Here is a 14,124-nt window from a genome sequence, read left to right as displayed (position 1 = left end):
CGTTGTCTCCCTTCGTGGAAGAGAGGAGGTCGAGCGCATTTACGAAATCAGGTATCTCCTGTGCACTAAGGTGCGTATTGGATCTAATGAAGGCCGCAATGGTCCTCCATCTCCCGTAGGTATCAACGTTTGCGCCAAACCGGCAAATTACTGTTCACTGCCTTTTCAGTGTGTCAAGTGTGCTGGCTCGCATCTGTCAGAGAACTGCAAACTCCCAGCCTCTGAAAAACCCAAGTATGCCCACTATTTGGGCACCTCTCATGATCCCCACCATCTGGCTTCCTGGAAGGGTTGTCCTGCACACCAGAAGGCTATGAAGTCTTCCTGCCCTAAACGACGGAATGCCAGGACGAATCGGCCGCCCCTGTCATCATGGGACCGCACCAATTTCCCTGTCTTATGGGGTAAATCCGACGAAAATCCCACCACTGACACTCAGGCGTGTGATGCATCTGCGACACAGGAGAACCTTCCAGCTGCATCCCCTACGACCACATTCACTACTGCAGCTCAGTCTCCTCTCGCTCATCTGTCTTCTGCGATGCATACCAACGCCCAGCAAGCTGAAAAACTGTCTGCGGCCTCCTCCTGCTCACCTGCTGAAGTGCCACAAACCTCCATCGTGGCGTCTTCTCTACCAGGCATCACGCCCAACCCAGCCCATTGCAGGGTCAAGCAATCCACCAGGGAAGTTCCTCCGATGCTGGAGACAGATGCTTCTTTCCGGGGTGACATGCAAGAGATCCTTCCATGTCAACTCTCTATTCATGCAGCCCCACATCAGGGCTGTAATTCGTGAAACAGCTCAAAATATCCGTCGATCAGAGGATGGACTCACTAAGATCATAGCCATTGCTGAAGGGCTCAGCCAGATCTTGTTATAACGGCGAATGGCCCACCAAACAATGGCCCTCTCGGGACCTAATCGAAAAAATGGTTCAAATGGCTCTGAGCACTATGGGACTCAACTGCTGTGGTCATCAGTCCCCTAGAACTTAGAACTACTTAAACCTAACTAACCTAAGGACATCACACACATCCATGCCCGAGGCAGGCTTCGAACCTGCGACCGTAGCAATCGCACGGTTCCGTACTGCGCGCCTAGAACCGCGAGACCACCGCGGCCGGCGGACCTAATCGTCTGCAGTTTTAATGCTAATGGCCTTAAATGAATGAAGACTGAACTAAACACTTTCCCCTACGGCCACCATGTGGACATTTTACTTGTCTCAGAAATCCACCTGAAACCCAACATCTCGACCCGACAGTGCCTGCCAATCTGGTTAGTGCAGTTGATTACCTAACCAACAAAAATCCAAAAGACGATGAAGGCCTCCACTTCCATTGTCCCAAAGGATTTAACCCCACTTGATAACTTGCCTCCCCTATTGTGCAAACTCAATTCCCAGAAGAACGACTACTGCACACTGTGGAAGCAGTTTCATGATCCTTGGGATAAGCATCGCATGAAGCATCTCCAACATGAATTCTGCCACGGGCCCACTGATTGGAAAATGGAACAATGGGAGGATAAGATGTCCGCCTTCCTCCTCCAACATAAATCCGAATGGGCTTTTGTCTGATCCCTGTGACACTCCTCAGTGAAGACCAACAATCCCATCTGCACAGTGAATGTCTTAACTTATGATGCCCTCCATGTGGTAGAAACTCTGGACAATGTGTTTGAGGACCAAAACCAATTGCTCATCCAAGACTCCACACCTTATGAATGCGATGGTAGCCTCTATTTCCATTGTCCTAAAGGCTTTAATCCCACTTGATGACTTGCCTCTCCCCTTGTGGGAACTCAAAACACAGAAGAACCACTACCACGGGTGGTGGAAACAGTTTCATGACCCTTGGGATAAGCATTGCATGAAGCATCTCCAGCGTGAATGCTGCCACCAGCTCACTGATGGGAAAACAGCTGTCTGCCTTCCTCCTTCAACACAAATCTGAAGGGGCTTTTGTCCGAGCCCTGTGGCGCTCCACATTGAAGACTAATCATACCATATGCACAGTGGATTGTTAAACTTATGATGCCCTCCATGTGGTATGAACTCTGGCCAATGCATTTGAGGCCCCAAACCAATTGCTCATCCAGAACTCCACCCCTGATGAACTCCAAGATGAACATGATGTTCTAGCGGCCGTTGCCGCTTTCAGATAAAGACCACCTCTGATTGCCCCTCGCCTTATGCCCTGGCGGAAATCCAATGGATCCTCTGGTCAATGGTATCTTAAATGAACACCTCCGCCAGGTCCCACGCAAGCCTGTGGTCCTATTTACCAGCATCCTGAACCACTGTCTCACTACTGGCGTTTTTCCCTCACAGGCCAAAATGATTGCCATCTCCAAGTCCTTGAAGGATCCTACAGTCCCTGCTAACAACAGGCCCATTAGCCTTCTGAATACCATGGTCAAGGTTGTAGAATCTTTGATCCTCCACCACGTTTCCCAGCCTCTGGCGGCGGCTGAGACAATCCATCCAGAACTGCCTGGATTAGCTTCCCACCTGTAGGCCGACTCCAAGTCCTTAGGATAACAGAATATGTTAGCAAGGACTTTAGCTCCACCATGTCGGCACCAGCGGTTTTCCTGGACCTGCAAAACGCATATGAGAAAATCAGGCAGGACAATCTTGTGTATAAAATGCTGACAGACGACCATCCCCGACATCTATGTGAAGATTGTGGATAATTTCCTTCATTGTAGGACTTTCTTGGTTTCCTCAGCAAGGTCAATGTTTCAGCTTACGTCACATGTCGATGGATTCCTCTCAGGGTTCTTTGTTGTCTCCCATCCCCTTTAACATTTATGTTAACAATATGCAGTCCTCCCACACTGCCATCTGGCGCAATATGACGATGATAGGCGCTCTATACCACTGGCCACAACACAGACGAGCTCACTGCTCGCCCTCAGAGGCAGGTGGACGCGACAGTGACCTGGTGTCGTTCCAGCAAGATCGCCCTCGATCTCACCAAATTGGAAAATTTGTGGTAAGGTCTTATGGGACCAAACTGCTGGTCCCTAAGCTTACACACTACTTAATCTAACTTACACTTACGCTAAGGACAACACATGCACCCTTGCCCGAGGCAGGACTCGAACCTGAGACCGTGCGGATACCACCAGCGGCAATGTCGCCAAAAATACGGCAATCTACTTCTCTAAACGGCGCCCCATCCTCCGCCACATCACTATCGCAGGCGTCCAGGTCCCGTGGCCCCTAGTACCAAATACCTAGGTGTCTGGTTGCATAAAAAACTACTCTTCCAACCCCATGCAGAATATGTAACCCAAAAAGGACTCAAGCTGATAAAAGCGTTGTACCCAGTGTTCACCAGCAGGGAAATGAACCTCGACACCAAGCTACGGCTATACCAGATGGTGGCCCAACCTTCTGTCACGTATGACTCTACTGCCTGGGCTACTATTAGTGCCTTCCGGATGCAGACCTTACAGCACCAGCAGAATAAGGTGCTTCGGTGTAGTCTGCATGCCCGTTCCCTCACGACGGTAGCTACCCTCCTAGAGGAAACGGACATGGCCACTCAAGACATCCATGCGAAAGAAGGCAAGGCGTCTCTATTCCAAAGTAGAAGCCATACGCAGCACGGTCGCTGGCTTACAAAACATTGGCACAACGCCTCCCCGGCACTGGTACTGACACCCTCTTCCTCTCACCATCCTTGAGGACTCCGATTCTGACCATGGCTAACGACAGCACTGTTACGGCCACTAATGAAGCGTCATTGTTGATTTGACGACTCGATGGGTATCGACCTTCGTCAACCACAACTGTTTATACGTAATGTAGTTCGTAGTTAGTTATTAGTTGCCTGTGAACTGAACTTCCACCGTCGGCGAGTGGTATGGGACTTCAAATCCCAGCACCACACCTTCGACATGCACTCCAGTGATGTCTTTGGAGTGATATCACTGTCGAATGAAATAGTTTTCCTAGCCATCAAGACAGTAACACCGTGAGCCACCAGTAAAGATGTATTTCACCCTCCCCCAAAAAAGCAACCCCAACAGCCAATTCAGCTCTGGACTCCAGACCGATCGGCTGCCACCCTCGAGCCTGCACTACGAGCCACGACGGCTGACGTTGCTACTACACACGCGATAGTGCCGAACTTCGCCTTTGGCTGGATCACCGCCACTGCCAGTAAAACAGCCGCTTCGGAAGGCCCCGCTTCCTAATTTCATTGCCACTACTGACGATCGTGGGTTTCACCTTAGCGGCCACAACTACGCATCGTTACAGAATGACATTTAAGTTGTATTCTTGTGTGGATCTTTGTCCACAGTATTGAGTTTAGGTCATGATGAACAAATAGTTGCTGTTTCAGCGCGTATATATCAGTCACAGCCTTGGCACGCCACTCGGCCAAGGATACTTCCATTTCAGTCAGCCCCAGCCATGTCTGTCTCTTCCATCAAACACCACCGCCTACTACCTATGGTTCCACACTGTGCTAATGAGCGACTTTCTATCGAACAAGTACACTATCACTAACCCATAACACTCATCAAGAAAAATGGGACAATGTCTAAGTAGAAATTTGAACCTGTGCAAGTGAACGCACTTTCGATTGATTCGTGTCGTAAAAGTAACCTTGTTAAACACAAAGGATCACTACATCTGACCTCTGAAATGATAACACTAAGAAACATAATTCGTCCTATTGGGTCCACGAGTTGCCAGCTCAGCTCCATGAGAGCTGCCGGCTGACTCCTCAGTTTCGCGAGCCCCAGGCCGCTCTACGAAATCGTTTAACCTCTAGCCATTCCATAGGAACCAGAAACACAATGTTTCCTTCGCCTGACTGCAGTGCTTCTGTAAAGTGCTGCCTCGTGGCAGGAATTCAAACACGTTTCTGGAATAGATGTTGAAACTGGTACTCTACAACTTGAAGGCATACCTCCTGTGCTGTACTGATAATGTTTATCTTATATGTTAATGATTTGCCGGATCTTCCGCAAGTGCTTTGGCTCAGCGACAATTAACTCCTCATAAGCAGTCATCGAGTTAATACCACAATCGGATAACTCCAACGACAACTGAAATTGACGGAACAACGGGAAACGACCAAAAACGGCAAACTTAATGCCGACAAATCACAGCTGTCATGTTCACCCATCGTACGGGACTGGCTCGGAATTAAAAATATTCAACTGATCCGAGTGGATAACTATCTTGAAGTTACAACTGACATGGATCTTCTCTTTAAAGCGCACACACACAAAGAAAAAAAGGATGAAGATTTCTGGCCTCCTTCACCTACTATATCCACTCATCTAAAATTCGGTAGTGAATATACAAACCAGTCTATGACTATATAAGGCAACAGTCCTGTCTGCCATCTTCTGCACATGGAGAATGAGGAGCAGCTTCAACCTTGGACCACTTCAGAGGTTGCAGAACAGGTGCCTAAGATGGATTCTCATGGCCCAGACATGGGCACTCTCACGTGACCTACATCGACACCTTAATGCGCAGACGTTACCAGACCACACACTGGAACTGCTGGACAAAATAGACGCCCTTAGTCAACGTCGCCCCCCCTCGACTATGTTGGTTTGGTCGCCCCGAAACAATGACACAGAGTTAAGATACCTTGAGCCATTATCGAGGTACCTCAATAACTTCACAAAATGAAGACAACCTCCGTCCCAAAAGGGGCAATTGACATACTCGTGTGTAAATAAAGTTGTTACCGTTTCCCCTGCCATCCAGGAAGCTCAGCGGCTAAGCGGTAGCACTTTTGCCACACCTTTCCCGTCCTCACCCTTCCATTAATAAAAAAGAAGATGATGTTGCAAATGCCGACTGTCGTATGAAATTACTAGTCCTGTATACTAGCCATGTTGCCTCCGGTCACAACACATTTAGGTGGATTAGAAAAAGACCAGCCAATCAGTTCCAGGCTGAAGTAAGTCTTATCTCTCCAAAAGCTGACGCTGTTGTAGACAATGGCGACAGGAAGAGTACACAGGCACTTCCAGGGAATGAGATGTTACATTAAATGAAATCGGTATCTCGAACACGGACACGAACATTCCGTTCCCAGGTAACGAAACGTCATTTCCGAGTTCAATCTCCGCAACAACTGCTTCACACGCAACATTGTCTTGTCTAGAGATAACCAACTGTTCTAGCCAAATATAAAATAACGCATTGATATTTGGTTACTAACCCACTGAGGAACGAGTGAATATAAAAACGCATAAATCCATTGCACGCTTTTGACGCGCGCAGTTTTGTTTCCGTGAATCTGACCTAGCTGACCGTAAAGTAAAATGTGACGTCTAGCTTACCTGTGTGCGCGTTACGTTGGCCACGTGGCAGTTCTGCTTGGTGTGACCGCAGAAGAGCAGCTGCAGCCAGAGGTCAGGGAAGTCGAAGCCGGTGGCGGGTGCGCAGGCTGTGCGCGCGAACTGCAGGGCGGCCGACACGGGCTGCGAGGGGAACGTCTGGATGTGCGACGGCTCCAGAGCCAGCTCGGGCCGCGGCCACCGCACGTCCAGCGAGCGATCCTGCAACCACACGACGCCACCATTGCAAATCCTCTGCTTCGTTACTCTGTCACAGTGCAAGACCAGTGAAATACCAAATCCAAACAAGACACCGGAATAGACGACATGTCTTCATAATTACTCAGATCCTTGGGAAAAAATCCCGTCTCAAAAAAGTACCACCAGGTGCGCAAGATAAAAGACATAGGCAAAAAACACTCTGATTTCAAGGGGAATGTAATAATTCCAGTTCCAGAGAAATCGGCTGCTGAAAGGTCTGAAAATTCCGGAAGATACAGGTAAAGTTTCACGTTCTAGCCTTAGATGGGGCAGTCGTGACCGACCGGCCGACCACCACGTCACCCTCAGCCAATAGCGTCTTTGGGTGCAGTATGGAAAGGCATGTAATCATCACACCGCTCTCAAACAAATGGTTCAAATGGCGCTGAGCGCTATGGGACTTAACGTCCGAGGTCATCAGTCCTCTAGAAGCTAACTAACCTAAGGACATCACACACATCCATACCCGAGGCTGGTTTCGAACCTGCGACCTTAGCGGATGCGCGGTTCCAGACTGTAGCGCTGGCCGGCCACACCGCTCTCCCGGTCATAGTTAGGCTTCTTGACAGTGGAACCGTTTCTAACCCTTCGAGCAAGCTCCTCATTTGGCATCACGAAGCTGAGTGCAACCCGTACCAGTCCACCCGCCTAGGAAAAATCCCTGGCAGTAGCGGGAATCGTACCCGCCCCCCCCCCCTCTCCCTCCCCTATCACATGGCAGTCAGCCACGCTGACCGCTCAGCCACGGAGGCGGACGAATATTGCGGAACCATTAGTTTAACAAGTCATTAATTCAAAACATTACCACGAATTATGAACAGAAGATTAGAGAAAATGACGTAAGCCGATCTCCAGGAAGATAAATTTGTGTTTTGGTGGCATGCAGAAACATGAGGCAATACTGACTTACCTCAGAAGATATACCGATGAACGGTAAACCTACTTTTATAGCATTCTGAAAGATGTTTTGGCATTTTTGAGTGAAAAAAATTTTGTTCATGTTCTACAGGCAGCAGCGATAGAACACAGAGAACGGAAACTTTTTATAACTTGTACAGACACGAGCCTGCTGTTGTAAGAGGCAAAGGACGTGGAAGGGAGGCAGTAGATAAGAAGGTAGTGAGACAGTGTTGCAACCTCTCCAGCGTGTTATTCAGTTTGTACATACAAGTACTGAAGCAAATCAAGGAAAAATTTGGAAAGGGAATTTAAGTTAAGGGTGAAGAAATAAAAATTTTAAGGTTTGCGGGTGACATTGGAACTCTGTCAGAGATGATAAATGGCTTGAAACATCATATGAACGGAATGAATAGCGACTTCAAAAGAAGTGAAAAATGTAAATGCCGTGTGGCTAGGGCCTCCCGTCGGGTAGACCGTTCGCCTGGTGCAGGGCTTTCGAGTTGGCGCCACTTCGGCGACTTGCGTGTCGATGGGGATAAAATAATGATAATAAGGACAACACAACATCCAGTCCCTAAGCGGAGAAAATCTCCGACCCAGCCGGAAATCGAACATTCCGCCACGCTGACCTCTTTTTTTAAAATCTCATTTTGTTCCTTTTCGTTCGTTGCATCTGCTCGGGGCGGATGTCGCAAGACACCCGTTTCAGTTCGTCCTTGATCCATTAACTCAGATTTTTTTTATCACAGAGGGCAGCTACCCCTCTGACCGAACACGCTGAGCTACCGGCTACTACTCAGCTACCAGGGGCGGACTTCAAAAGAAGTTAGAAGACGAGAATAAACAACAGTAATGCAAGGGTAATGGCGTGTATTCGGATAAAATCAGACGATACTATGTGCATCAGATTAGGAAAATAGCATACTAACAGTAGTGGATGAGTTTTATTATCTGGAGAGCAAGATAATTCGATAGGCGCAGTAGAGAGGGTGTAAAATGCAGACGTGCAACGGTAATAAAAGCTTCTGTGAAAACACATCTAGTATAAATAGAAGTGTTAGGGTGTATTTTTGAAAGGATTTGTCTGGAATGTATACTGGTACAGAAATAATACTCCATCGATAAATTATTCAGGAAAGAAGGAATAGAAGTCTTTGAAATATGGTGCTACAGAACAACGTCGACGAGTACATGGGTAGATCGGATAACTGAATCGAAATGCACTAAAATGGAATTTATGGCAAAACATTGCAAAAAGAGGTCATCGGTTTTAGGACACATCTTGGGGCATCAATTAATAGTCAAGTAGATATGCAGGGATGAAGAGGCTAGCACAGGAAAGACTAGTATGCGAAATATGCTAAACAAGTCATCGGACTGAAGACAAATAGAACGACAACGTGCCACTTGTCTTCTCCAAGCGACATTATGGTGCTGGAGTGATGAGAAAATAAGATCTCAATTTATATGACAGTAAAGTATTGAGACAATTTTTGCAAACTTTTCTGAACAATAAATTAAGCAGTGACAAAATTCATCGATGTGCCTGAAAATTTTCGAAACGACCTCTTTAAACGGCTGATTTACCGAGACGAATTCGTCAATGAAATTCACCGATACACGATACATTCAAATTTAATAATTTATGCAGTTAATTAATAAACATGTTAACACATCCGTAATGTAACACCACCTCACAGAGTGTAACAAGGGATGCACACTTTAGTTTACATAAGGGAACATGCTCTTCTATAGAAGATTCAAATTAATTGTGTATTACAGAGGTTTTATAGAGACTAACTTCTTGGCATTATTGCTCGAAAACATGCTTCCGTGGACTATGTATGCTGATGAGGCAAAAACGTAATGACCTCCACCCACAACAAAACTAAATGCCGCCTGATACCGATGCGCGCACGTCACGCGGTAAGGAAGGTATACAAACCGAGCAGAGACGGATGAGGAACAATATAGCAATAAAATGGCCAGCAAAAGGGGAAATCAACTGACATAAGCCACTGTGACAAGGCGTAGATTGTTATACCCCGGCGCCTGGGAAAGAGCATGTCAAAAACAGTGTTGCTGGTCGGCTGTTCACGTGCTACTGTCGTGGGCATCTATGGAAAGTGACAAAAGAACGGGGAAACTACGAGAGGCCGACAAGGCGTAGTCTGTCCACACTTCAGCACAGAACGTACAGGTGAAGCAGGATAGGCAACCATCTGTGGCACGTCTGACGACAGATTACAACGCTGGTGCAGGCACAGATGTTTCGGAACACTGTTCAACGCACATTGCTGAACACGGGGCTCTGCAGCTGGCGACCTCTTCGTGTTCCATTGTTGACGCATCTACCCTGATGGGTAAAATGAAATTTCCTGAGGGGTAAAAGGTAATCGATTGGATTACGTCTCTGTCTCGAAACTAAATTATTTTCAATAGATCATTACTATTATCACAAATTTGTAAGACTTTAATGTTGATTATATAAGTTATCAACAATTACTTTTCTCAATTAGTAGCATTAACGAGGTGGATGTTACAGGTTCCTTACATAGTCCACCCATTACACACATATTTGTGCTTTGTCCTTTGTCCTGTACACCGATGATGACAAAAGTTAGACATATAAGTAAAAAATGTTAAACGTCTCAAGAAAATATCTCCTCCAAGTTGCAGATACTACTTACAGTAGTCCAGAAATTACTTCATTATTTGCTTCGAAACAGATATATAAATACACATCAGTAACTACATAATGGCTACTATAGTGCTGTACACAGTTTTATTATTGTTCAATTTGTGCCAATTTAGAAGTAAGGAGTGCAGCAAAGAAGTGACTTAAGAACTGTTGCAATGTGTAGATCAAGAAAGTGCCGCAACGGAGAGGAGTAATGCAGGGGAAGCATGTTTTGTGACGAGTGAGTACCCTCACTGTGGATAATTAGCATTCTTTTTTCTGAGGAGGAGTTGTGCGTAGCACTCGTTTGCCCCACGAACTCCCTCGTCATTCATCCTAACACATACACACACACGCACAAATTAAATATCATTTATCTTTCAACATCATAAAAACAAAAGTGTTCAAAGAACAGTTTTTCATTCTACAATTTAGTTACATGCTAAAACTGGTGATAATGTGGTCGGGGGGGGGGGGGGGAGGTGTGCAGACAAAGATTGAGGGAGGGAGGGGGAGGGGAGGCAGGATGAGGGGTTGCTAGTTAATGTTTGATTGCACTGAGGAGCAGCAGAGACTGGTGTAGCAGTATTATGTTACGGGGGCTCATTCATCTTGATTTTCGCGTGACCTGTGGTAGTAAACAAAGCCACTATGACAGCTGTGGACTACGCGAACATTACTACGAATCCCTGCATCCTCTACGGCAATGACAACTTCAAGCAGAGGCTGTAATAGTGCTATAGTGGTTTGAAGACTGGTATTGAATTGACTTTCGTATCTTGACCATCAAATTTGCTTGATCTGAACCTAATGGAACACAATTAGGACGCTATCGGGCGCCGTCTCCACACTCAGAAACCAGCCCGTAATTTACAGGAAATGTCTAACCAGTGCGCAGACACTTGGTGCCACATACCTCCCGAAACCCACTAAAGGCTTTTAGAATTCACGCCACACAGAAATGTTGCTGTATTGCGTTACAAAAGTGCACCAACACGCTACTAAACTGGTGGTCGTTACTTTTTGGCTCATCAAAGTACATTGATTATAGCGGTATTTCGACGACTGATTTGACCGTCTTTCTCAACTGTTACAAGCAACGGAAGAACAGTTTGTAGCAACCTGAACTTAGTTTACTTCTATATTTATGCTTACCTTATTCGTTGGTAGACTGCCTCTTCCAATGAATCTGCCTGGCATCTCCCCTTTCTTAGCGTAGTCTAATGTAGTCGTTCCACATTAAATGGCTTCTTATCGATACTCCCAGATATTTGGTAGATGTGACTGATTGCCGTAATCGGTTTTTTCCCTTTATGTTGAAGGAACTGTTCTTTAGGGAGGGAATCGAAGCCAGATCCCCTCAGAGAAGCGCTATCGATCTTACAGATAAGAAAAGAACATACCAATGTATTGCAAGCAAACTGCAAGAGGATCAGTACTCAGGTCCTAAGACTGGTCTCACTTATTAACTATAATAATGACCACGAGATATTAGGGAGAGAAAGTTAGATGAAACCGTAAATCAACAACATTGATATCCTAAATTAATATTTGAATGTGTATCACAAGGATAGGTTAGGCGTCAGTGGTGGTGGCATATTTATTCTCGTAAAGAACTCAATAATACCCAGGAGATTATTACGTATCCTGAGTGTGAAATACTGTGGATAAAGGTAAGCATCAAAGGTTGATCAAACATGGGAACCGGGTGCGTTGATAGAAATGCGTTAAGATCTGTAGTGGCAGAGTGCTTCAGAGACAGCGTGGGTGAAGGTTTCTGGAGTAAGCTGCCCGATCACGCTACTATAATAGGGAGAGACTTCAGTTGCCAGATATACAGTGGAAGAGTCATATAATAAAAACTGATGTTGGAGAAATTGCTTCGTATGAGACTGTTCTGAATGTCTTCTCTAAAAATTACTTAAAGCATATAGCTGAAGAACTGACGCGTGAGGACGATGTCGTAGATCTCCTAGTAATTAACAGACCCCACCTTTTCAAATTAGTTAACGTCGAATAGGGAAACAGTGATCATAATATTTTGATAGAATCAAAACCAAGGCTATTAAAAGGACTGTTAAAAAAGTAGGAAAATATGCACTCGAATTCAGAAAATACAGAACATCTTGAACGACTAGAGACAGGACATTCATATTCACAGGACACGTACATCAATTCAGACATCTCGGTTCAGCATGTGTCCTGTTGCCTACTAGGCACAGGGTCCGCCATGGGCCCAGAAAACTTGTTCCATGCGTGATGTCATTGCAGCTATAAGGCGCGAATGGCGTCCTGTGTTATATCCACCCATACTCCATTCGCCTGGTTCCAGAGTTCATCTGTGGTGGTTGATATTGGATCACAGAGCTGCACCCGTCGTCTCACAACCCCCCCCACTCTATTGGTGACAAGTCGGGTGATGGTGATCTGGCGGGCCAGGGCAAAAGGCTGACATATTGTGACACCTAGAAGTCACGTGTCCGTGCAGCAACTTGTGGTCGAGTATTGTCTTGCTATAAAATGCCGTCTGGGATGTTGTGCAGAAAGGTTATGGCTGGGGATCACAGGATATCATTTACGAAGGTCACACCGGTAAAAAAAAAATGGTTCAAATGGCTCTGAGCACTATGGGACTTAACATCTTAAGTCATCAGTCCCCTAGAACTTAGAACTACTTGAACCTAACTAACCTAAGGACATCACACACATCCATGCCCGAGGCAGGATTCGAACCTACGACCGTAGCGATCTCGCGGTTCAAGACTGTAGTGCCTAGAACCGCTCGGCCACCCTGGCCGGCGTCACACCGGCCACAGCACCTTGGACACGCACCAGCTGTGATTTGTAGTTGTACACAATAGCACCGCACACCATAAGGCCTTGAGTTAGCGATGTATGTCTTGTGCAAATGCAGGCTCTGTGGTGCCGCTCCCTCTGTCTGTGACGAACCAAAATGCGGCCATCATTTTCGAACAAACAGAACCTGGAATCGTCCGAAAACACTATCTAATTCCATTCCTGTTCCGAGTGACGTCGTTCCATACACCAGTGCCATCTAGCATGTTTCTGCGCATTCGTCAAAGGTAGACAGAGAAATGGACCACGCGCACGTAACTTATGCCGTAATAAACTGCGACGGATTTGCACCCCTGATACTGTACGATGTGTTACACTGTCCCACTGTTGCGTCAGAACGGAGGAGGAAGTACGCAAATCTGTCAAGCATTGGCATTCGGGTGAGGTTTCGATTTTGTTGAGGGGGGGAGGGGGGCAGGGTGGTGCGACCTGACCCATCTAGTCGTGTTCTGCGGCCTTACCTGAACCATTCCCACACACCCGTTGCACTGCCGGGCCGGAATACTTCGTCCCACATTAGCGGCAATTTCCCAGACGGCTGTATCGCATTGTATCATGCCAATAATGCGCGCTCTTTCAAACTCACTGGTTTGATGGTACGGTTCACGCATACGTCTGCGAGGCACCCTGCACGTCTGCACCAGTCACACGGATGGTTCAAATGGTTCAAATGGCTCTGAGCACTATGGGACTTAACAGCTGTGGTCACCAGTCCCCTAGAACTTAGAACTTCTTAAACCTAACTAACCTAAGGACATCACACACATCCATCATGCCCGAGGCAGGATTCGAACCTGCGACCGTAGCAGTCGCACGGTTCCGGACTGCGCTCCTAGAACCGCGAGAGTCACACGGATCCATTACCTTCAGTTTGTAGCGACAACGAGAGCGGCAGGCACATTTTCATGATAGGCGGTGTTGCGTCGCGATGTCTATGTTGACCTTGAGCTCGCAGGCCGACATGTTTCAAATGCTAATCATTTCTGCAAACATACTAATGTACATGTTCCGTGAATGTTAATTTACTATCTGTAGTCGTTCACCGTGTTCCGTTTTTTTTTTCTGAACATGCGTGTATTTGGTTAATAAGTGCGACAGG

General features: G+C 46.5%; 1 protein-coding gene across 1 annotated transcript in view; it reads right to left on the bottom strand.

Annotated features, from left to right (window-relative positions):
* The window catches only part of LOC126298324 (uncharacterized), an 897,680-nt gene that overhangs the window by 405,967 nt on the left and 477,589 nt on the right, over nt 1-14,124 (bottom strand). Inside the window, exon 4 of the mRNA XM_049989621.1 lies at nt 6,332-6,550. Within this exon, the coding sequence (XP_049845578.1) occupies nt 6,332-6,550 (219 nt within the window). The remainder of the gene's footprint in view (nt 1-6,331; nt 6,551-14,124) is intronic.

The sequence above is a fragment of the Schistocerca gregaria genome, chromosome X (assembly GCF_023897955.1).
Source record: "Schistocerca gregaria isolate iqSchGreg1 chromosome X, iqSchGreg1.2, whole genome shotgun sequence".
Taxonomy (NCBI): Eukaryota; Metazoa; Arthropoda; class Insecta; order Orthoptera; family Acrididae; genus Schistocerca; species Schistocerca gregaria.
This window is presented reverse-complemented; position numbering and strand designations above follow the sequence as displayed.